The 23,464-nt window shown below is 44.3% G+C and overlaps 2 protein-coding genes across 12 annotated transcripts; both read right to left on the bottom strand.

The window, feature by feature from the left end:
- Positions 1–244: 244 nt before the first annotated feature.
- Positions 245–14,517, bottom strand: smarca4a (SWI/SNF related, matrix associated, actin dependent regulator of chromatin, subfamily a, member 4a). Of its 10 annotated transcripts, none has more exons than XM_047328139.1 (34): positions 14,325–14,517; positions 12,298–12,562; positions 11,874–12,006; positions 10,556–11,014; positions 10,252–10,350; positions 9,906–10,161; positions 9,405–9,531; positions 9,088–9,261; positions 8,668–8,841; positions 8,384–8,551; positions 8,232–8,279; positions 8,011–8,141; positions 7,774–7,840; positions 7,569–7,681; positions 7,256–7,403; positions 6,986–7,149; positions 6,776–6,842; positions 6,533–6,643; positions 6,185–6,427; positions 5,963–6,076; positions 5,202–5,309; positions 4,993–5,079; positions 4,842–4,888; positions 4,557–4,723; positions 4,248–4,411; positions 3,898–4,164; positions 3,331–3,408; positions 3,018–3,236; positions 2,670–2,929; positions 2,433–2,541; positions 2,231–2,332; positions 1,963–2,101; positions 1,713–1,852; positions 245–934 (listed from the first exon to the last, which is right to left on the bottom strand). In XM_047328139.1, exons 2-34 carry the CDS (start codon positions 12,517–12,519, stop codon positions 902–904), a joined length of 4,938 nt encoding a protein of 1,645 aa, XP_047184095.1. In that variant the 5' UTR covers positions 12,520–12,562; positions 14,325–14,517; the 3' UTR covers positions 245–901. The 10 variants fall into 10 exon arrangements, with proteins under 10 accessions (XP_047184095.1, XP_047184100.1, XP_047184094.1 ...); XM_047328144.1 differs by having other exon boundaries at positions 3,937–4,164; XM_047328138.1 differs by having other exon boundaries at positions 3,331–3,411; positions 14,325–14,516.
- A 2,265-nt stretch (positions 14,518–16,782) lies between these two features.
- Positions 16,783–22,809, bottom strand: LOC118288563 (cysteine protease atg4da). 2 transcript variants are annotated; one of them, XM_035614813.2, is made up of 11 exons: positions 22,653–22,809; positions 21,361–21,612; positions 20,785–20,868; positions 20,523–20,696; positions 20,062–20,353; positions 19,907–19,971; positions 19,336–19,463; positions 19,054–19,132; positions 18,866–18,942; positions 18,125–18,244; positions 16,783–17,996 (listed from the first exon to the last, which is right to left on the bottom strand). In XM_035614813.2, the coding sequence occupies exons 2-11, from the start codon at positions 21,551–21,553 to the stop codon at positions 17,826–17,828; spliced, it is 1,383 nt and encodes a 460-aa protein (XP_035470706.1). In that variant the 5' UTR covers positions 21,554–21,612; positions 22,653–22,809; the 3' UTR covers positions 16,783–17,825. The 2 variants fall into 2 exon arrangements, with proteins under 2 accessions (XP_035470706.1, XP_047184302.1); XM_047328346.1 differs by having other exon boundaries at positions 18,866–19,132.
- Positions 22,810–23,464: the final 655 nt, after the last annotated feature.

The following is a 23,464-nucleotide window of genomic DNA, read 5'->3' as shown; positions in this document are numbered from 1 at the left end:
GATCAGATCACAGGCCGGAGAAGATTTGGACATAAGTAAAATATCAGAGATGAGGAATACAGAAGGGGGAGTGGCTGCAATTCACTTATTACTCAAATATTTTGCACTTCAAACATCTCGGTGACCGGGAAAGAAGCCGGATGAGGATAGTGGTGAGAGGCGGGCAGCGAGCTGCTCCCAGTGGGCCATCTAGTGTCCAGATGTGATGGGTGCATTCAGGGACGTAATAAGTGACGACAGCCGATTCATTATGAGATGCCTTTATTGTATTATTTTTGGAATCCAGTGACACCGACACGAGAAAATGGTCCTATCCTTTCCCTCCCCCGCGAAACACAACCTGAGAGGGAGGGGCTGCAGGGTGGGATGTACCGTGATCCCGCTTGTAGTCTTAAATTAAACACAGAGATAATAGCGAAGACACATCCAGGTGCATTTCCACAGACACGCACGACATGCATTCAAAAAGGGACTTTGGGGGGTTAACGCGAGTGACTCCTGGTTCACGTGAACGCGTTGTCTCAAAGTAAACGACGACAAAATGAATACCATTTAAAAAAAACAGTTAGCTGTCTTAATGGCCCACGATCAGTCTACAAGTTCAGGCTCTGTCAATGTTCCACTTACAGGAGAAAACAAAAAGGCAAGAGACACACTACTACTCATACTGGGGAAAATGGTTTAAATATGGAAGTGGAGGGTTCATTTCATTCATATTTTTTTTATTGGTTTTTAATTAATTGTATACTTTAATGAGAATACAACTGTCTCACTAAAAATCAGCTCATCTAGATAAAACTAGGCCTTTTCCACTGACGGTCTCCCTGCTGTATCTAAGTAAAATATATAAAGTCCAGTAAGGGGCTCAGGGGGCCGTTGGTCCGATCAGAAGAGGCTCACTTCAGTCCTCCTCGCTGCCGCTGGCTGAGCGCTCCTGGAAAAAAAAAAATTACGCATTTACACAGGGACCACGCGTGGCATATTCATGTATTAATCTAAACATTGTAGTCAAATCAGTAAAAAGAATGTGAAATGAAATCTGTGACATAACAACCAGGATTAAATTAGTAACGTCTGATTTCTACAAGGAAAATCATAATGAACACAATGTGTTATCATAATCACTGAAGAAAAAGAGCACTTAAAAGTAAGGCAGTGACTAACTGTTGTTTTGAATGGAGTATTTCTTCAAATAATTGTTGGATCTATACAGTTGGAAACATATACTGTAGTTTCCTGAGGCCCCAATTATGTGTTGTCCAACAGTGTAAAACCCAGAGACATTACAGTTCACCCTCACGTACAAAACAGTTGAAAAATAAAAAGCTGAAAATCATGTTTTGCTTGGAAAAATGACTTAAACAATTAATTGAATCTCAAAATGGCAGCCAATTAATTTTCAGTCAATCGGTCTTTGGACAGTTACTAATCAACTGTTACCAAAGCAGAGGAAGCATAACAGTTCAAAACATGAAGTTTGAAAAACTGCACATAAGGAATATTTGGCATTTTCTACCTGAAGTAATTAATTCATTGATATTCTGTTAATTGTCAAATGGATTAATAAACTTATAGTTTTAGAACTTCATTAATAAAGTGTCCTCGCACAACACTTTAAAGAGATGTAAAAGTCCAAATAAAAAGATGAAGGTTTCACTATAGCACCATGTCGTCTGGATTGTGTTCCCTTGGGGGGGAACTTGTCCTCTCACCTCTTCCTGCTCCTCTTCACTGTCATCGTCGCTGACCACAGGCTTCGCCCGGGCACCGCGGCCCCTCCGCCGCTGTCCTTTTCCTCCTCGATCCCCCTTTTCTTTCCGGCTCAGCTTAATCTTCACTTTCACTGAACGAGCTGATGGAGAGCGAAGATCATAATCATTATGGTGCTTAGCCCCACACTCCACTGATATTGTAAAAGTTTCACTATTCAGTGCAAAAAAAACCAAAAAACTGTTTTCTTACACTCACATTCAGACTCGGAGCCTTCGTCTACATCCTCCTCCTCCTCTTCGCTTTCTTCGCCTTCACTCTCGTCGTCCTTCTCGATCTTTTGTCTCACGCTGGTGAAGACGGACTGCAGCACAATGGAATCCTCATAGATCTAAAACAGAGACAGATTATGAAGAGTTTATAAAAGCTTGGCCTGAAAGGGAGACTCCCTAATCTTGACTTCTTGGGATTATGGTGCAACATAGAACATTTGCGGGTCTGCGCTCTGTGCTGAACTCACCAAAGACCCCTCCAAGTTGAACGTCTGGGCATTTTGACACAGCAGCATCACGTCCTTCTCCAGGTCGTTCAGGCTGCGATACTTGTGGCTCCTGATCCTCTCCTGGTGGAAATCAGGAAAGAAGACAAAGCAGCAGTGAAACAGAAGCAGATAATGGGATGAAGGAGAACAAAAGAACGACGGTCGAGTCCCTTCTGTTCACCTTGATCTTTCTGAAGTCCACCGGTTTGCGGATGAGCTCGTAGTACTCGGGCAGCTCCTTGCGAGAGGGCAGCTGGATGAAGACTTCACTCAGTTGTCGCCCATTACTACTGAAACAGGGAAGCTGTGTTAGTGTGCACCACTGTGAGCCAACGTTAAATATGAAATGACCAATCAACAGGTTCAAAATGTTTCTGCTAATGGTTTTAATTTTGCGAGGATGCAGTTACATCCTCACCCATCCTTATATTTGATGACGGCATCGACGATCTTCTTCATCTTCTTCGTGAGGGAAGCGGGGTTTGGGGAGAGTTTCTCGGCGGGCGGGCGGCCGCGCTTCTTCGCTTTCTTCACCTCCTCGTCTTTGTCACGCCCCCGACCGCTGCTGGAGCTGGGTGTGGCCGGGCCATCGTGGTCGCGGTCCCTCTTGCGCTTCCTTGTCGTCTTTTTATGGCGCACCTCCTCCTCGATGTCTTCTAGATTACCTTCTTCTATGGCCTGTGTCGAGTAGAACTTGGGTCAGAAACTCCCAGACAAATTATGCCAACTTCATATTTTGAGACAGTGTAATATGATAACATCCCACCTTGAGCCACTGTTTCTCAGTGAGAGAGTCGCTGTAGTCCACCTCCTTCCGTTGGCGGGATCCTCTGCCGAACATCTTCTCCTCCTCCTCTTCACAGGTCAGCCTCTCAACCTCAGCGTCGTCTTTCAATATCCAGCTGGGCATATCGTCTTCCTCCATCAGACGAGGTTTCCTCTTAGGGTTGCGGGCATCCTCGCGGCGTCGATCCAGATCCATGCGCTGGAAATAAAAAAAGGGGGCACACAAAGGCAGGGGGTTGTCGGGTTGTTAAAATTTCCAAGCATCTAACAACCGCAAAGGAACTAGGACTTACCATGAACAGTTCAAACTCCTCTTCACTTCTGGCAATCATCTGGTTGACAGTCTCATCATCAGGAACTTCATCCTCCTCCTGCTGAAAAAACGAGACAGACCTAGTGAGAAGAGTCCAACTGGAGGTTTATGTGGCACAGCAGAGCAAAGTCTCTGAACTAATGAGTAATTTACACAAATGTATATTACTCTTATTTAACGTATGTAGGCATTGTAAATATCACTTACTATTACAGCTTTGCATATTCACCAGTTATCACTAGAAATACATTTGAACATTGAATGAATGAATCAGTAGAAGAAAGGGCAAAGGAAATAATAGGGGAAGGTTTTTTGTGTTGGTCAAGTATAATATCAAGCATCAGAGTTTTGTGCAAAAGCAGAAATACATAAGGGCGAAAAGGAGAAGTCTGGATTCATAAAAGCTCACAAATCCTGAGAAAACAGGGAAGTAAGGAATAGAGACAGAGGAGGAGGAGAAAAAACAAACAGGAGAGATTGAAGAGGTGGAACAGCTGCACAGGTGGATGTGGGTGGGTGGGTGATGTGCGCACAGGTTCACACCCACCCACGCCCCCCTAGTGCGGCAGCCATCTCGAACTCCGACCTCATCCTGTTCCTCGTGTTCCAGAATGGCCTGTAAGAAGGCCCGGCGTTCGCAGCCGGAGGACTTCTGGTCGAACATGCCGGCCTGGATGACCTTCTGGTCCACATTCAGTTTGTACTTGGCCGCTGCCAGGATCTTTTCCTCCACACTGTTGACCGTGCAGAGGCGCAGTACGCGCACCTCGTTCTGCTGCCCGATACGATGGGCTCTGTCCTGCGCCTGCAAGTCCTGTAGGACAACACACGTAAGGTTAGTTTAGGTGTGTGCAGTAATGATGTCAACTGCTGTGACTTTGTTACTGTTATACATACCTGGTGTGGGTTCCAGTCACTGTCAAAGATGACGACTGTGTCAGCAGACTGCAGGTTGAGGCCCAGGCCTCCGGCCCTGGTACTGAGCAGGAACACAAAGAAATCAGAGGCCGGGTCGTTGAATGTCTTGAGCAGCATGCCACGGTCCTCTGCCTTGGTAGTTCCTATTGGAGGTGAAAAGATTAGTGTTAAAAAGTCAATAGCAATTGTTCCACATGAGTTGAAAATAAAAACATGTTTTCTATTTATGTTGTGAATTTGTGCAGTAAGCTGCAATAGATGTTGTGGGAAAATGTCGAGGTGTCTCACCATCCAGGCGCAGGTACTTGAAGTTGCGGTACGCAAAGTAGTCTTCCATGATGGTCATGAGTGATGTCATTTGACAGAAGAGCAGCACTTTGTGGTCGGTGACCCTGAGCTTGGGCAGGATGCGATCCAGCAGCTCGAACTTCCCAGAGGAGCGGTACAGGTCGGGCCTGGATAGGCAAAGGAAGAATATGAGCAAGAGTGCAAAATATATATCCACACACACACACACACACACACACACACACAGGACTAGTACAAACACACACAATTTTAAACTAAACATACCCAGAGACTACTCCACCAGAATACCCAAGATGCTCAGAGAAAGATTCCTGTAGAACAAAAAAAAAAAAACAAGCACAAATTTAAGATAATCAATATAACTCCGAAATTTGCATTCATGTAACTGTTATTCTTGTTCAGTGTCCTTCGATACCTCAATGTGCTGGAACATGTAGGGGTGGTTGCAAATCTTTCTCAGTTGCATGATAGTGTTCATCAAGGTCTTCGTGCCTCCTTTACCCTGGAAGATAGGAAACAAAAAAAAAGGGTTATTTTTCAGATTTTAAATAATGCACTTCGTCACGTGATTATAAAATAAGGTGTCAGCAATTCAAATTGAAGACGTTATCTTATACTTCTTACCTTCTTGTCTTTTTCGGACCCATCTGTTAGTAGGACTCCCTTGGCCTGCATGTGTCTGTACAGAACCCTCTGTAGAGCCGACATGTCGCACTTTATCACATACTCCACCTAGTAAACAAGAACAAGGAAAGAGTTAGGCACCTCCAAATTATACCAACTGTTTGATTTTAAAAATATATATAACCACATATTTGTGTTAAGGAGTCAGTTTTCCACAATTTTAGGATTGTGAAAATTTGTAAGCCAGTGAGCAGAGAAGCAGAAATGAGAATTGACAAGTATCTGGTAAATTTGTTTGAAATAGCCAATTGTATGGATAAACTGTACTGCATTTAGCTAACAGAAATAAAAAAAATGGTTGAAATTGTATATTGACGATGACCAAAGAGTTGTCGAAAGAGGGCATCTGGCTCACAAAAGCCAGTTTGGAGTGCGTGAGAAAACCAGTAAAGAAGCGAGCAGAAAAAGTTATGTGCGGCTAAAACTGTTTGCTACAAGGTTAAAATAGTCCATAAAAGGATAAAAACATAAAATATTTGGATAAATTTAATGAGGCAGCTAAAATAGTACACTTAATGTATGGCTAAAGAGTAGTTAATAGTAATACAAAAGTGATGAAAAAAAACTATTTCTAAACACTGCCAATTTAATTGTATGAAAACAATATTCGGTATCCAACCTTTTCATCATTAGGACTGTAAACGAATGATTAAAGCAAGTAAATAACAAAGCAAGTAAAATAAATCAGAATGCGGCCTGACCTTCTCCGGAAGCTGTGCCTCGACCTCTTTCTTGAGTCGGCGCAGCAGGAAAGGCCGGAGCACCTTGTGTAAACGACGAATGATCAGAATGGTCTCTTCTTCATTCAGGTCGACCTTGGAAAAGAAAAGGAGGAGGATATATTCAGATTCCAAACACATTTTTGAGACGACTCATGTTCTGTGGAGGTTTGTTTGAAAACACCGTCCGGTGCGTTTCATCACCTTCTCTCCAGTCATGGCGAAGGGGGCGTTGAACCACTGCTCAAAGGTGTTGCAGCTCTTGAAGATGGTGGGCAGCAGGAAGTTGAGCAGGGCCCAGAGCTCAGGTAGCTTGTTCTGCAGCGGTGTGCCAGTGAGCAGCAGACGCCGTGGGGCCAAGTAGTGTGTGTTCAAGACCTGGGTCAGCTTACAATGGTGGTTCTTCATACGATGGCCCTCGTCCACAATCATGTACTTCCAACGGAGCTTTGGGAGGAAATGAAGCAAGCTTGGGAGTTAGAAAGAGATGCGGCATGAAGGGGGGGCCGGAACACAAATCTATACATTTTGGGCAGACCTTCTCTTCCTTACCTTTGCTAGCACTTGTTTATCTTTGATAATGTACTCGTATGTGGTGAGTAGCACATTGAACTTGCCACTGCGCAAGATGGGAATGAACGCGCGACGAGCAGCTGGAGACCCCTGAAAGTGAACGGAGTTGCTTTCGATTTATTTCAAACAACATAAATTCATCGATAACAGTCCTTGTGTTTTAATCATTTCTTCCTGAAAAGACGAAAAGAAAACCGACAAAATATCAAAACTGCCACTGACCTTGTATGAGACCTTGACGACAGACGGCGCCCACTTATCAAACTCGTAAACCCAGTTTGATAGAGTTCTGAAAACATAAAAACAACTGTGGTTTATAAAAGCTACTACTCTTCTCTAAATACGGACATAAAAACAGTCCACGCAGCTCTTTGTTTAGTGTTTTCACAGCTGAGCTCACGGGGGGCCTGAGGGAGACGCGCCAGGACTCACGAGAGAGGTACGATGATGAGGAAGGGCCCGTTCAGGCGCTTGTACTCCATGAGGTAAGTGATGAGGGCGATGGTCTGAATTGTTTTTCCGAGACCCATCTCGTCGGCCAGGATGCCGTTCAAGTTGTTGTTGTAAAGTGACACCAGCCACTCCAGACCTTTGATCTGAGCAAAAAGAGAGGCCTCCGTTTACTAAAAATCACAAGACCGTCTAGTTGGATTTCTCTACATTTGAAGGCAAGATAATAAAAAATCCCAGCACATTGTGTACCTGGTATTGCTTGAGCTGCCCATTGATCAGCAGAGTGGACTGTTTGTCCACTTTCTCGGTGACTGCGTGAGCCACAGCGTAGTAGGACTGCAGGCCTCGGTTGAAACTTGCATTACCGTACTCGTCATCGACATCCTGCTTGGCGTGTCTGGAGGGTGGGGTGGTTACAACACATCAAATCAGTTAGGATTACAGGGAAGGGGAAACATAAGACAAGAAAATGAATGCCTTAACATGCATGATAAAACTGTAATTTCTTTAGTCATTATAGAAACGATTAACTGCCAGCAAAATCCCAGAGGATGCATCTTACTCAATGATGTGCCGGACATCCACTTCAGATACTTCTTCGCTGTCAGGGTCGGGAATTTTCTTCGTATCCTCCGCTGGAGCCGAAGAGGGCTGAGGCTGCTCCTCCTCTTCCTCCTGCAAAAAGGGAAATGATAAAAAGAAACATGTTGGCAAGAAAATGATAAGGCCATTTTATGCTTTAGTGTAGAGACCATTGTGTGGTGTACCTCCTCCTCGTCGTCCTCTTCTTCGGAACTACTTTCTTCACTGTCTGAACGTGGCGCTACTTCGTATCTGCGGAGGAACAAAAGGTTTTTGACAATGTCAGACATGTTTAGAGACACAACGGGTCCGAATCTAAACCCTTGACCTAACTCCCTCTTCATAAGTGTGACTGAATCAAAACACAAGGACTTATCTGCCTTGTAGAAGTTATAAAGTTATTACTCAGGCGTGGCACTTACCCTGGGTTCATTTCAAGCCAGGTCTCCAGCTGGCCGGCCTTAGGTGCCTCAATCCCGGTCAGGATCTTTCCACTGTCCACATGGATGACCTTCACTGGCAGGTCACTCATTTGACTGGTCTCATCCAAAGGCTGGGAGAAGAGATAGGCACATCCAAGATTATAAACCATGACATCTCATTAAAATATAGTGTACAAGTTATTTTCTTATCTTACACTCACCTCTCCATCTGGTCCCAGGGAAGCAGCACCATCTGCAGTCTCTGGCTTCTAGAAACACAAACAAATTAAAAGTATGTGTGGGGGAAAAAAAGAAAGGAAAGCAATACAATTTTACAGATACTCATTACAAAAAGCTCTCAATTAACATTTACCTTCTTTTTCTTCTTCTTTTTCTTCTCTTTGAGAGCCTGTACGGCTTTGTGGGCTCGAACCAGGTCAGTGAGGTTGGCCACGTACTCGTCCGTCTGCTGCAGCAGGTAGGCCAGACGCTTGTCTTTCTTCTGGTCGATAAGTTTACGATAGCCTTCTTCATCTTCAGCCTAGAAGAGGATTCACAGAGAGGTCAGATGCTGCTGTGGCTGGGATAATAACTACAACAGTTCAGCCCTTTAATTCTGAAACTGTCCGTCTAACAAGAAATAGATTTGAATCTCACCATCAGCCTCCGCATTCGCTCCTTTTCAATGCGCTCGTTCTCCTTCTTCTGCTCGCGCTCAGTGTTGGCGTGATAGGTGGCGACAGCTTTAGTGGCCTTCTGGATCTTCGCTGTGATGGAGCGGTGGTACTCCTTGAAGTCCTTGGCATGCTGCAGGATGCTGTTGAGGTATTCCTGTCAACAGAACAACACACAAATACACTTATTAAATCCAGTAAGTAATGTGAATTAAAATTCAGGTTTTCCTCTGAGAAATAGAATCACTGGTTGCTTCAGTCTTTTCCATTTTGGGGACTTACAAACTTTAGTCAAAACAAAAACAGAACGTGGTTTTCATTAAATGCAATAGAGAAATGATAAAAAACAGCCAACTGAAAGCCAACTGAATAAACAATCTATCACTCTTCTCCCACTGCGTACCTGGTGCTTCTGGCGACGTTTCCGCTCCTGTTCGATCTTCTGCTGTTTCTCTAGCTTCTCTGTGATGCGGGCCTCGCGCAGAGACTGACGTTTGCTGCGCTTGTAGGCCTTCGCGTTCAGAGCCGTTTCAAGAGCCGTGTCACGCCGCATGCAAACAACCACCTCCTGACGCAGCTGTAGCCACACACAAAAAAAGTCAGTATATTATAAAGACAATGACATGCTGGTGTGACAGCAATGTTGGAGACTTATTAAAAAAAGTAAGTACAGGTCAAGTTAGCTGCTACAGTTGTCTGTACTTTTTTTTACATTCAGACCTGTCTCTGGAAGTTAAGCAGCCTCAGCGCCTTGAGCTCGATGTTGGCCTTGGTGCGCAGGTCACCAGCTAGAGAGCCGGGCAGGTGCTCCAACTCCTGGATGCGGTGAGCAATACGGGCCTGCAGCCTGAAAAAGGCCCAGGAAAATCATTACAATAGAATAATAATTTTTATGAAAATGAAAATACTTATGATGGTAAAAGACCTATTTATCAAACCCCCTTTAAAGGACGACCGTGACATGAACATTTCTAATTATATTTGCAATTAGTGCTGTTTGCAATGTGTTTTCCTGTTGAGCGGTGTATATTGAGCACTGCTGACTAGCTTAAGTTATTAATGCTCTGGTATGTGGCATTAAAACAAAACAGTAAATTAAATGCTAACATATCACTTCACCATCCAAATACGGGGAACTGAACTTTGCATTGTTGTGATGCAAGAAGATATTTTTGTATAAATATACACCGTGTCTCCACACGACCCTCCACTCTGCGTCACCTGTATTCTCTCTCCTGGAGGATCTCCACTGGGTCCAGCCCACGGGGTTTCTGAATGGGCGTTATGCGATTCTGCTTCTGGTGTAGCATCATGGGAGGAGGCTGGGCGGGCTGTCCCGGGGACTGCGTCTGAGGGGGCATTACTGGGGAGGCAGCGGGTGGCACGGAGGGAGGGGCAGGGGAGGGTCTGCCAGTGGGCTGGGGTGGAATCAACTTCTGGGGAGGGTTGGATGGAGCGGCAGCATTCACCATTGGTCCTAACAGACATGCATTTGAACGAGATCAGTTTTGCTGCACGTGCACAGAAACACAGTGTTGACCAAAGTGAAGCTCAAGACAACGTTTACCTTCAGGCCACGATTTTGGGGGTCCGTTTGTAGGCGGGCCTTGCATACCTGGGGGAATCCCTGCAGGTCCAGGGGGCACCATGTTGGGGCCTACCATTCCTGAAACATTAATGTCACATTAATATGAAGAACGGTTAAAATTTTCCACCAATGGGTAAATGTTTGAACAAATAATGTTCAGCCACCAGGGGTCTCTGTAGAGCCACCAAATATTCTGCTTTCATTGTTTAAAGCTTGTGTTATAAATATGCCTGGGCATAATTTTGTTTTGAGTCACATAATCGATTGGCCCTTTTAAACTCACCATGAGGTCTGTTGTAGTTGGGTTGGGCTGGTCCGGGCCCAGCCCCAGGCCCACCTCCAGGTCCTGTGGAAGGCGGCATGTTGGGCATCGGCTGTTGCTGCATCCCTGGCATGGGCCTCTTCCCCTGTACAGCCATCTGCAGGTGGTCTGGTAGGGGCTGACTGCGTGCCAGCATCTTGTAAGCCATTATCTGGGCCCTGAGTTGGTGCAACTGGTTCTGGTTGAACGGAGTGGGCCCACCTGCACCACCCGGTCCTCCCACTGCACCACCTGGTCCCCCCGGACCCTGGGGACCGCCACGGTTAGGCTGACCCATGCCCTGATTAGGGTCACCACTGCCCTCCATAGGGCCAGCCCCAGGGCCGGTGGGACCTCCGGCCATCATGGGGCCAGAGGGAGGGCCATTGGCTGGGACGGGGCTGGGTGCATGCTCCGACCCACCCAATGGTGATGGGTAACCTGGGGAGCACAGAACAGATGCATCATGGATATGCTAAAACATAATTCAGGCACTATGGTAACTAGGTTTGAACAACTTAGACAGATTAAAAACATAATGATATTGAAAGGATCTGTATGCAAGTTGTCCCGAGAAATAAGTCCCGAGAAATAAGTCCAGGTGCTGTTATAGGCAACGGAGAGGGTCGAGGGAGGTCTTGTTTTTTTTCATACTTTATAGTCTGTTCACACGTTGGCTATAAAAAAAAGCTATACATGTGTAAATAACTTGACATTCTTTGATGTAGAGCCTTTAAGCCACTGATTACAAGCTAAGCAACATGCAATTTTAACGTCTTCAGTTCAGGCTACAAGTCCAAACACAACAGACAATGATACAGAACAAACTGCTCTTTAACCAACACACTGAGCCATCTCCATGTCCTGTAGTCAACTCGAACCCTGAGGTTGTGTCATTAAAGTTCTCCTGCGAGTGTCTAGCTCTCTCTTCCTGTCCTCTTTGGCTTCCTCGCTGTGTGGTTTTGTAGAAGCAGCCGCCTCTGGAAGGGGGAAAACCCCCTCAACTCCGCCCCTCCCACAGCCCTGCCCACTGCTGTTTGCGCATGCTGCCATATGAGCATTCAAAACAAGAGGAACCGGCTGGATGAGTGCTTGTTGTTCATACTCTGTATCAAGCGACAAAGTTATCAGTTCATCTTGCCTGAATCTTTTCTGGGCGAATCTTACTACAAATAAATTGTGTCAATCAAAAACTGTCCACTTATCACAAGAAACAATGACATACAGTTTTTACTCATGTCTGTCCAGTGAGGACTTACAACACAGGCAATGTAACTATACTATACTTTTGCTCCGTTACCTTGAGAATGTTGGTCCATGGGGCTGGGAGGGGGTCCCATACCACTGTGCCCCCCTGGTCTCATGCCCATGCCCTTCATCTGTCCATAGCGAGGGTCGTCAGGCATTCCCTTCTCGTGCATGGCTTCCATGGGCTGATGAAAAGACACGTAATAATCTTAATAAAAGATTGTTTGTTTTACATTGGACTAAAATAGTCTTAGTGTAAAATATGTCAACTCTGAATATCTAGATTAAGACTGTCAACAACATTTACTTCCTTGTGTGCAGGCAATTAAATAGTAATGAACAAACAGATCAGTTGGGCTGCAAAATCACAATAAGTTAAAATAAAAATGCACCTCACAGTAATTCAAGTCAGTGTAAAACCAACAGGAAATATATTAGTGGAGGCACGGTAAATGAAAGGAATAAGAATTTAGTACTTTGTGCATCTGGTGCATGTTGTCCTGAGGATATCCTGAGGGTCCCTGTGGAGGGTGGGGGTGTCCAGATCCAGGAGGCCCTGGGCTGGGCCCCATCATGCTGTGGGCTGAGCCCGGTGAGGGACCCGGGCTCGGGCCCATCATGCCTCCTGGAGATGGCCCTGGGCCTGGGGAGGGTCCCGGCCGAGGTGTCCCTCCCATCGGGGGGTCAGGAGTGGCCATCTCTCAGGGGGAAACTGGGAATGTGTGGCAGCAGCAAGGACCCCTGTGAAGTGAGGGGATAACGGGAATTTAGGAAATTCATACGAATATATGTGAGTGTTCTTGTTCGTAAATTTACTTTAAAGTGCAGATGGGGTGCAAGTCCAAATGTTGGAGTAATGTATGCAGCAGAGATAAATATTTACCAATAAGAGTGTTTTATTAAGATTAAGTGGTTTGATTTGAAAACCAGGGAGAAAAAAAAAGGAAAATAGAAATCATCTTCTCTCTAATTTTATAAAGGGGGCAATTCTTCACCAGACAAGACTGGATGTGATCTGCACTACACTTTGTGAATTAGTGCAGCGACTTCAAAGTACTTTCACCTGCAATTGATCTCTGGAATACTTGAGTAATTATTGATATGTTTTGTATATTAAATATCAGAAGACGGTGGACAAAGGCGCACATTAATTTCCCAGTCAAAGATGACGCCTTTTCACCACTTGTTTGACCCGACCAACAGTCCAAAAACAAAACAACAAAAAAACATTGTAATTTACGAGTCAAAAAAGTTCTGTATATGCGAGTGGCGGGAATCAGACCAAAACAATCCACTGGTTATCAAAACTGTGGCAGAATGATCAAACCATTCATCATCAGTTAGAACAGTTGGAGGTACAACTCAATGAAGTGGGCACGTTGTGTTGTGATGCTGCTGTTGTGGCTTTGTTTCAAATATAGCGTTTCATGCTTTTAAACCACGAACTACAACCAACACCTCCAAAACTACAGCTGCTCGCTTCTCCAACTGAAGCTGCATTAGAGGACAGTGGGGTTTTCGAGCTGTTCCATATGGTTCGATCCTAAAGCCTCGTTCGTTCAAATCCAGTTTCTGATCGGAGCAAGACTGTTCCGACACCACACAGCCACGGTGATGGTTCCGTGACATGTTAAACTCCACACACACACACACACACACGAGAGCATCTTCACTGTCACAACTATGGGTTTTAAAAGAAGCCTTCGGGAGATGCAGACACAGACCAGTGTGTGAACAGCGACGAGAGAACAGCTTGTACGAACCACAAAAAAATAACTTTGCCTTCGCCCAACTTCTTTTGTTACCGTGGTTACATTAGCAGGGAAATAACAGTTCGGGTTAGCTATTATTAGCATTCTTAGCTCCGCTAACGTTAGCCTGGCCTAGCCGGGGTTTACGCTTCGCTACGTGGATAAAAACCCAACACTTTACACCTCTCGCCTTCTCGTAAAGCAACGCGCGCCGGTATTTACAACCGCGGGCGCTTCTGCCGTAAAATGAATCCAAAGAAAATTTAAAGGAAGGACACAAAACCCAGCCCGACGCCAGACTCGCCTGCTCGGTGGTGGTGGTGGGGGAAGGAAAAAAAAGAGAAGCCTACAACAACATAAGCTGGCTGCCGACGGGCGGCTAGCATGCTAGCGAGCTAGTCGACTTAGCCTAGCCGGGCCATGCTCTCCCGGGCCAATTAGGCAGAAAAAAACAGCCGTGTTGCTTGGGGCAGATGTTCGCCCCGGACGCGGCGACGTGCAAGAGCATCCCTCGCCGCCGGAGCTCGATTGATCCAACGCGCCTCCCGTACCCTTGGCTCGGCGCTCCGCTCTGAGTCCGTTTCCAACAAAACCGAAATGTTCATTCATTTGCACACTGTCGCGCCACTGTAATGTCGGGCTCTCGTCTCTCTTTTTTTTCCCCCCTCAAACAAAAAAACCCACCCCGTAAAGGCACATTTGTCCCCGACGGCGGCGCGAAAACAGACACATCCGACCGTCCGTGTACTTACACGAGCGGCGAAGGGTGATGTTTGAATCCACACCGGTTGCAACGTCTCTCGGTTTTTTCCTCCTAGCCAGAAACAAAGACCGACCTACCCAGTTGGTTTTTTTCCTTCACCCCCCCCCCCCTTCGCTCGGCAGATTGTATCGCGGAGACCCGGCCTGCGCGACTCTGCAGCGCCCCCATCCACCGGCTCACGCACTTCCCGCATGCCCAGTGAGGCCCTCCGCGAGGAAAGAAGGAGCGAGGAGCCGGCGTGGGGGAGGGGAGATCGAGCAGAACACACACACACACACCGTGGAGGAGACGCGGGCTGCAGGACGATCGTTTTACTGCGCGTTTATTAAATGCACAGTGAATGTGATGGACCCGATGAGTTCGTATTTTGACCAGGGCCGGGGCGTAGTAGTCGATCAGCTGTTTGAGAAGCAGTTAACCGTTTCCCCGTGTGATCGATCATAGTCAGCGTCTAGTATCTGTCCGTCTCATACGCCAGAAATACATTGATCTTTTTTTTTTTTACTGTTAGATAAATCGACAGAAAATGACAGAAATGCCCTGGAGAGCAAAAAAAAATTAAAAATCCACATCAACCTTCCATAAAAAAAGATGCCTCCTTCAAATTCAACCGTTTCATCCAAACATATGGAACCGAGGTGTATGACATCTGTTGCTTTGACAATTATTTAAAAGATTAGTTTAATCAGTAGCCTATACAAATATATTTTTTGGTGAACTAATTGATTAAACCATTTGCTTCAGTGTACCTGAAACCGGTTGCTCTTCGATTGGACTTGAATGTGGGATATAGATTGACACAAATGACTTATATATAAATAAGGCCACAATCTATTAGCATTTATTTACCTCAACCTAAAACCTGAATGCTTTTTTAAGTAATATGTGTAATTATTGATATATGTGTACATATAAGCAGAGCACATATACAAACAGCACAATATGTACAAAAGCCCCAGTCATCATCAGAAATATCCTGCGGCCTGTTTTTACATCTCCACTCAGATTTGCATGATAAACAGTTATTTAGGCTGCATGAGTGCATGTTGACATGGCACACTGTACTGCGAGGAGCTCTCCACAGTGCATTGCTGATAGAAAGGAAATCACCAAGAGGTCATGGTCTGGATGCAATTTCCCTTTGTGTGCCTCAGTCTTCAGTTATTCTGCTGTGTTGTGTTCACTGTCCCACAGAATCTTCCGCATCTCCACTCAGATTTGCATGATAAACAGTTATTTAGGCTGCATGAGTGCATGTTGACATGGCACACTGTACTGCGAGAGAGTCATTTTAGGACGCTTAAGACCCCCGAGAGTGACCTAGCACAGAAACCCCACTGGCTTTGATTCGGGTCTCGACAGCCAGCAGTGGAGCTCCTCCTGGCTGGCTGACCTGACTCTGCTGGAGGAGACCTTCCAGCTGGTCACGGAGCACTTGATGTCCCCGGTCCTCCCGCTGAAGCTTGAGCTTAAAGAGACAAGCCAACATCTGCCTCAACACTCATCCCACAGCACGTCACTTTGCTGAACAACATTACCCGAGCCAGGGTGCAGGCGGCGAGCAGTCTTGGACGTGTTGCTCTCCGTGACCTTTTCCTCCAGTTGTCCTGGGAGAAGGTAGAGCAGTAGCAGCAGCAGGGCTGGAGAGGCCGAACAAAGAGGTCAATCACTTACAGAATACGACAGATATGTGTGGCTGGGAACAGCTGCCCCCTGAGGAACTGTAGGACTTTGTAACACCTTGGGAGACAGACCTGACCAAGCAGGAGCAGTGTGTGGGCCTTGTGCTACCTGAACTTCAGTGCCACACCAACTGTATTTCCAGCAGTATGCTTTAGGGAGTGTATGAAAATTAGAAGGGGAGGACAAGAGGACTGTGTGTGTGTGTGTGTGTGTGTCAGAAACTAGAAAAGGGTTATGTATTTTTTTTTTTGCTTAAGGGAGGGTATAATAATAATAATAATAATAATAATAATAATAATAATAAGTCGATATAGCCATAGTGCAAGTGAGGATGTTTCCTACCCGTTCTCAATCCATCAGTATTCTCAGAGCTGTTGCTGCCTCAGTCCTGATGCCAGCTTGTCAAGTAGAGCCCATACCTCCAACCGAGGCCCAACAGTCCCCTTAAATCCAATCAAGCCATCAAGCTCATGGATGGATCTGGATCCATGCATCCTTCCCTGAGAAATCTTAGATGTCAAAAAAAACTGTACCACGACGTTATATGAAATCATTTAAAAATAATCTGTTTTGTCCAGATCCTTGCCAAAATTGAATGGGTTCTCCCTTGGCCCATGTGCCATCCTTCCACCAAGTTTCGAGGAAATCCATTCCGTAAGTTTTTGCGTAATCCTGTTGACTAATGAACCAACAAACAAAAGGACAGGGGTGAAAATATAATCTCTTTGGTGGAGATAATAAATAAAACAAAAGTGTATAGCATTGGTAAGCAGTATGTTATCATTTAATTACAGGTTTATAACAATAATGCTGTTGTAAATAGATACAAGGACATTTTAAAAATTCAAAGTTTATTTTGTTGACAACAATTCCTCCTGCGCAGCATCCTCACGTGGATGCTGGCATATAAGACTATGAATAACAATAAAATACATTTGCATTTACATAAAATGTTTTGATAAGTTCTAATTGTTGATAAAGCAGTTTTTTTTTAAACACTTTGAAATGTCTTTGTCTCTAGTTATATCTTTTCTTAATATTATAAACATTGTATGTAAATAATATTCATATCGGTAACTAAAAATAAATTTGTTGTGAAGCACCTTGCTTTTTATTAGAATAAAATACAAGACTATACCCCCCAACCCAATAATGTTTATACAGTCTATAAAAACTCAAAATGAATCAGTTAAATTAGACTCATCACTGCATGTTTTAATATAATGTAGGTGGCACATGATTTGAACCAAGTTTCTTTGTCCTTCATAAACGACAGCAAAAAAAGAGAAGAATCCAGCTCAGAAGAACATTATTGATAAATCAGTGTGCATTAACATTTGACTAATTGTGTGAGTCACATGTTAACAAGTGTCCAAAATTCTTATCTATTCAGAGGCAGCACATCCTGTCACATGGCATGAAACAGTGAGAGGCTGTGTAACACTCGCCCTGAGTGTCTCTGAAAAGACATTTGATATTAATATTTTTTTTCTTTTATTCATTTGAATAGATTAAGTAAAAATAACATGACCTAATAAGTTGAAATGAAAAAATAAGAGAAAACATCCTTCACCTTTCAGTTCTTCAATTGAATCATATTCATTTAAATGGTCTCCCCTTAAAACAATAAATAAATGAGCACAAAAACAGTGTTGATGACACCTGATCCCTTTCAGCAGTCTCTTGAGGTTATTGCTTGTGGACATTTTTAGGCTCAGTAGTGGCCACAGTCTTAACCTTCACAATTGTGTGCAATCATTGATTATTGAACGCCCCTCAGGGTCGAGATTTCATTTTCTTCTTCTGTTCATAATAGAACAAACTCATCCATGCTGTTGCTGGTGTCAACTCGCCTCCGCTCGCTCGTCCTCTGGATATAGGCGATGTTGTTTGTGGGTGTATTGCTTCGCTCCTCTTCCTGACCATGTCCCTCTGCAAATATAAACATGGGGTACGTCTCCGCAGATGTGGAGAGAGCCTGTGGGACAAAGAATCCTGTGAATTAAAATCTGCAACCAAGTATGGCATCAAATTGTACCATCCAAAAGCCACACAGCGGCGTTCAAACAAGCAAAACATTTTTACCCAAATACCCCAGTCACGTACCTCAGTAACAACTGTGCACAATGATTCAAAGTCCTTTTGACCTTTAGCATAGAATCCTATGGTGCAGCTGGGGTCCATGCGTGAGACTGCCATTTTCCTGGGATATTTACAGTGGAAGGACTGTAAAGTGGTGTGGAGAGGAAGTAGAAGGCCACTCATGAGAAGACATCTCATTGGATTTGGAGAGAATATTTCTATGCTGTAAATTCTAATGTGCATGTCAGCAGTAACATTTATAATTTATGTATGAAGTTTGTATCAGTATTTCCCAACCAGGGGTACTTGTACCAGGGGGTACACAAAGATTGTCTTGGAACTCAACACATTTGAGAAAAAAAAAGAGAGAGAAACAGAAATCCCACTTTTTAAATTCAACACATTATTCCAACACTATCCACTTATACATATATATATATATATATATATATATATATATATATATATATACACACACACACACACACACACACACACACACACACACACACACACACACACACACACACACACACACACACACACACACACACACATATATATATACATATACATATATATACACACATATATATACATCTATATATATATAGATGTATATGTATATATATATAGGACTGGGGGAAAGCTGTCCGAAGAAAAGGTCGGTTGGGGGCCACTGGTTTACATGGCTGAGCACATCTGCCACAAGAGGAACCAAACAGAAAGCAAAAAAAGAAGAAGAGGACCGGTACTTCCTCATACCTCCAAGGGAAAGTTCTCCTCCGCGATGTCCACTGTGGGCTGACAGTAGTGCGGGTCCAGGTACAGCAGATTGTCATCTTTCACACAGCAGGGCCAGAAGGAAGGAGAAAAACCAAAAAGTGTGAGGACTGACATGGAACGGCTGAGCACAGTGATTGTGGTGATGCCGTTCACTGCCCTGCACATACCTTGGAAGCCAATGAAGAACAAAGAGTGCTTTGGTTTGCCCCCGATGATTCCGATGCAGCATTGTAATGTCAAGAGTTTCTAAGAAAAAAAACAAAGATTGCTTTGTTGATCTTTGTTCATGCAACACATGTACATTTTTGCTTCTTCTATGTTTCAGAACAGTGATTTTTCCATTCCTGTTTTCATATAGAAACCCACAACCAAACAGGACACAGGCAGTGATGACTGATCTGAGAGTAAGCTGCACTACTTTTGCTGGGCAAAAGCAACTGTTTGGATACCTTGACACAGGTGATGTAGGCAGGGTTGAGCTCTTGTCCTCCAAGTCGCACAGGAACCAGGACGATGACGGACTTCCAGGGCTGAGGGGGAGGCTGCTCGCACAACCTCTTCACATCCTCTAAGTAGACTGGACACATTGGAAAAAATAGAGACTCAGATGTGTCTTACATTGAATCCTCTCACCCAAATTTTCGGGCTATTCAAGCTCAAAAGAACAAAAACAGAACTGCTTAATCCTCATCTCCTCTTTCTTGAAACAAAGCGCATCTCCCTCTGCGGCTTTAACTGTGTAATCCAGGATTCAGTAGGTACACAGTTTAAAGAAGGTGAGTAGGTGATGATCATTTTGCACTGTGAGTCTGTGTTTGTGCGCCCACGACCCAAGGCTCACAAACCACTCTCTACATTAAATAAAAGGAGGAAAAAAAACAAACAAACACTAAATATATAGTATAAAGCACTGAGACATGTGTCTGTTTGCACAGCCGATGGGTGACAAAGTCCGTTTCTGAGCAAAGCTGCATTTATTATGCCTCCAGAACAAAGACAGTGATGAAAGAAATTACTCACTGGTGCAATCCTGTGCAACATAGACAACTAGATTGGGAAGGTCTGCCGATGCTGCCACAGCTTTCCTGCAACGACAAAATAGGTGTTCACAGTTACATCTTGATGAAAGGCCGTTTGGGATAATTGTGCCGGTGTGTTATTGCCTCAGGTCTCACTGGAGGATGTGTGCCACGATGGAGGGACCGTACCAGTCCCCGGCTTTCTTCCCCGAGCTTTTGCCCAATGCCACCAGTCGGTGTATTCCGAACGGGGCCGTGGGGCGGTCTGCAAACCACGACACCGTCCTCCTGTGTGTGGCCTCCATGGGTCTGACCAGCAGGGAACCCAGGCTCAGTTTTCGAACCCTTTTACCAGGCCATTCCTGGGAACTCTGTCCACTGTCTGCGGGGCGACTCTCTAGGTCCATGTCGTCTTTGACTGCATGGTGGCTCACAGACCAAGTCCAACCTCAAAGTGATAAAAACGATAAAGCCACATGTGTTTTTTTGTGGAATGTAACTAAAACAGGAAATCAGATATCTTCTTCTAATGAATATTCTTCTAAAACAAGGCTTTTTTTCCTATAAGTAAATTCAGTGGACTACATATATAACAGTGTGCTGGTGTTTGCTGTCACCTGGTGGCATCAGATGTAAGAGGAGGCCGTGCGCCAGCAGCATCTGCCCCGTACGCAGAACACAACCCCAGCCGCTGTCGGTGGTCAGAGAGCCGCCGGCCAGGGGAGGGAACCCCCGTCTGTACGTCAACCACAGCAGAGACACAAAGCTGTGGCGGAAACACTCCCTCTCCCCTGACACGAGCACACAGCTTCAATGAAAAATGTCCTCCTCGCTTTTAAGAGGAATTAATGCGAAGAGCCAAAATGCTCAAGGCCTCACCTTGATCCTTGAGCTCATAGGATTTTCCAAGCATGATCACGGGAGAGCTCCTGTTGAATTTGGATTTCTGCTTCAAGGTCCAGCCTGATACATTAGGAGGGAAAAGAGAAACAGATCTGCTCCTATTAGACAATATAAAACAGTTTACATGCATGTATGTTCAGACTCATATGATATATGTAGTGAAGAACTTTGAAGGATTTATGTGGATTTATATGGATTTTGGCCATATGAATTATGGCCAAAAATTTGTTTTCGTGAAATCGCAGGGACCCTGACCTTCGATACTAAATTCTAATCAGTTCAATCTTGATTTCAAATTGACATTTGTGTCAAATTTGAAGACTTCCCATGAGGCATTCTGCAGATATTTTATCCATGAGGTGGTTTTGTGATGTCACAGTGACCTGGATCTTTTGACCAATGACCACCCATTTCTAATCAGGTAGTCCTTGAGTCTAAGTGAATGTTTTGAGCCAGATGAATGGGGGGTTGTCCCTCACGGTGTCCTGAGCTCATAGCAGTGGGACAGATGGATAAACAGAGGAAGGATGGACGGAAGAGCAGGAAACTGACCATATTTGACACTGTTCCATGCCGAGACCAACTTGGATCTGAGTTTGCCTCTGTCCTCTGCCTCCTGCTCATCTCTGCTGACTTCCAGGACCTGAGGCAGTGCAGACTCGGAGGAGACCATGTGCCAGTCGTCCATGTGGTTGTCCGCAGGGGACAGGCCCTCACAGCGGGACGAGGACACGCTGGGATTCATAACAACTGGAGATGGTCAAGACTCGAGTGAAGAGAATCGCTCCTTATCTCCATGGCAGCCTACATAAACACAGTGGGAACATATAACACCAACATCATAAAACAACACAGTGCGATTCACATCGCATGCATGTGACACAGGCAGCCGCAGATGATGTGAGACAAACCAGATCTGCCTGTGGAACTGATTGGTTAACGTTAAGCACTGCAAAGTCCATGACAGTAAGTGAAGGCTTGAACCACATGACTGCACCATGTGACTCAAGGAATCTCAGATATGTCAGTTTAGCTGCTTCTTTCCTCCTCCAGTGGTTAAATGGCATCTCCTAACCCCTCTGAAGGGTCACAAGATAAACCTGAGGGGTCATGAGATATTTAAGAAGTAAAACTAAATTCTGTAGGTAAATTTACATCAATGCTTTTGGACTATTATTAGCTTTTTGTGAAATATTAGATAACATGCTTTTGCAAATACTTTTTTACAAACTGTTTTTTAATTCTACTTTCCCCCCATTGACTGACGTGTGACAAGGATCCAAACTGTCCCAGCCACCTGTATACAAAATATTACTAGACAAATACATAACAACCAACCGTACTGTACATATAGTGAAATATTATATGAATAAAGCTGTTCTTTAACCAAACATGCTCCGCCTTTAACCCATATATCAAAGCCTTATTCTAATTTCAGCACTTTGTGGTGCTGATTAGACAATACATCACTATCAAGTTTCTTAATATATTAAATACTTAATATACAATAATATTTGAAACTGCTGGTTGGACAAAATAAGTCAAATTGTTTTTCCCACAAGCCACTGCAATAGATGTAAATCCTACATCTTATACAGATGATACATTTGCTATATATGACACATTTGATAACTCACACAAAAACTTATAAGACGTAATTATGCAACAGTGACGTCGTACCAAAATATAAACCGCACATTTAAAAAAAATATATTAAATAGACCTCGTGCAGTGCAAAAACTTTCATCCATTCACTTTGTTTCTTTAATGCTGTAACCACGCGCAGACAGACCGATGATGGGGAGTTAAGTTATGTCATAACGACGTGACTGTTCTTCCTTTACCTCCTCTCGGGAACGGTCATTGTGCTTCCAGGACATTTCAGATCGAGTCACTGAATGAGTTTCGCCGCAGGAGTCCGTCGGTTTCCCCAAAAGTCCCAATCAAACAGCCCGAGCTCGACCTGACGACGAGCAGGGGGGAATTAGATGAAACCGCTCTCACTTCCTGTTTATGCAGGTCCTGCCTTGCCGGTGCTGTGATTGGTCTACGGAGGACCAATGAGAGAGACGCCCCGGTTCATGATGCTTGTTTGTTTTTTAAAATTGTATTTCCCAGACGTTTTTACCAAATTAAGATCTGGTATTGAACCCAAGCCAACACCATGGCCGGACTAACTCATAGAGGGCCCCTGGAGCAAAAAAAAAAATATATATTTTGTGACCCCCATTACACATTAATTCCTCTGGCAACTTAAAAGCAGCAGTACCCCAGAGCTGGAATTATGACTTGATGGATTATTGATGAATCACTTATGTCATTTTTTTTTTAAAAATTCAACTGGATCATTCTGCAATTCCTGCTGATCAAATCTGTTTCTCCTCAAAATCATTAAGCAACAATAATAGTTCCATCTTATTCAAGAAAGACTTGGTCTCTGTTCCATATGTTATATGTTTATTATACTGATTTAACCTCAAACTGGATCTGGTCTTTCTCTTTATTTATTTTTTTTGGAATCCTTATTACTAATAAGATAAAAGAACATTTTCCACACTTTTTCTTTTAACAAATATGTAAAATGGACATTGCTGTAAATTTTGGGAGTCAGATTTCGGATCTGTCTTTCTGGTGTCAGTTCATGTCGACCTGTGGT

Source organism: Scophthalmus maximus, chromosome 17 (assembly GCF_022379125.1).
Source record: "Scophthalmus maximus strain ysfricsl-2021 chromosome 17, ASM2237912v1, whole genome shotgun sequence".
Lineage (NCBI taxonomy): Eukaryota > Metazoa > Chordata > Actinopteri > Pleuronectiformes > Scophthalmidae > Scophthalmus > Scophthalmus maximus.
This window is presented reverse-complemented; position numbering and strand designations above follow the sequence as displayed.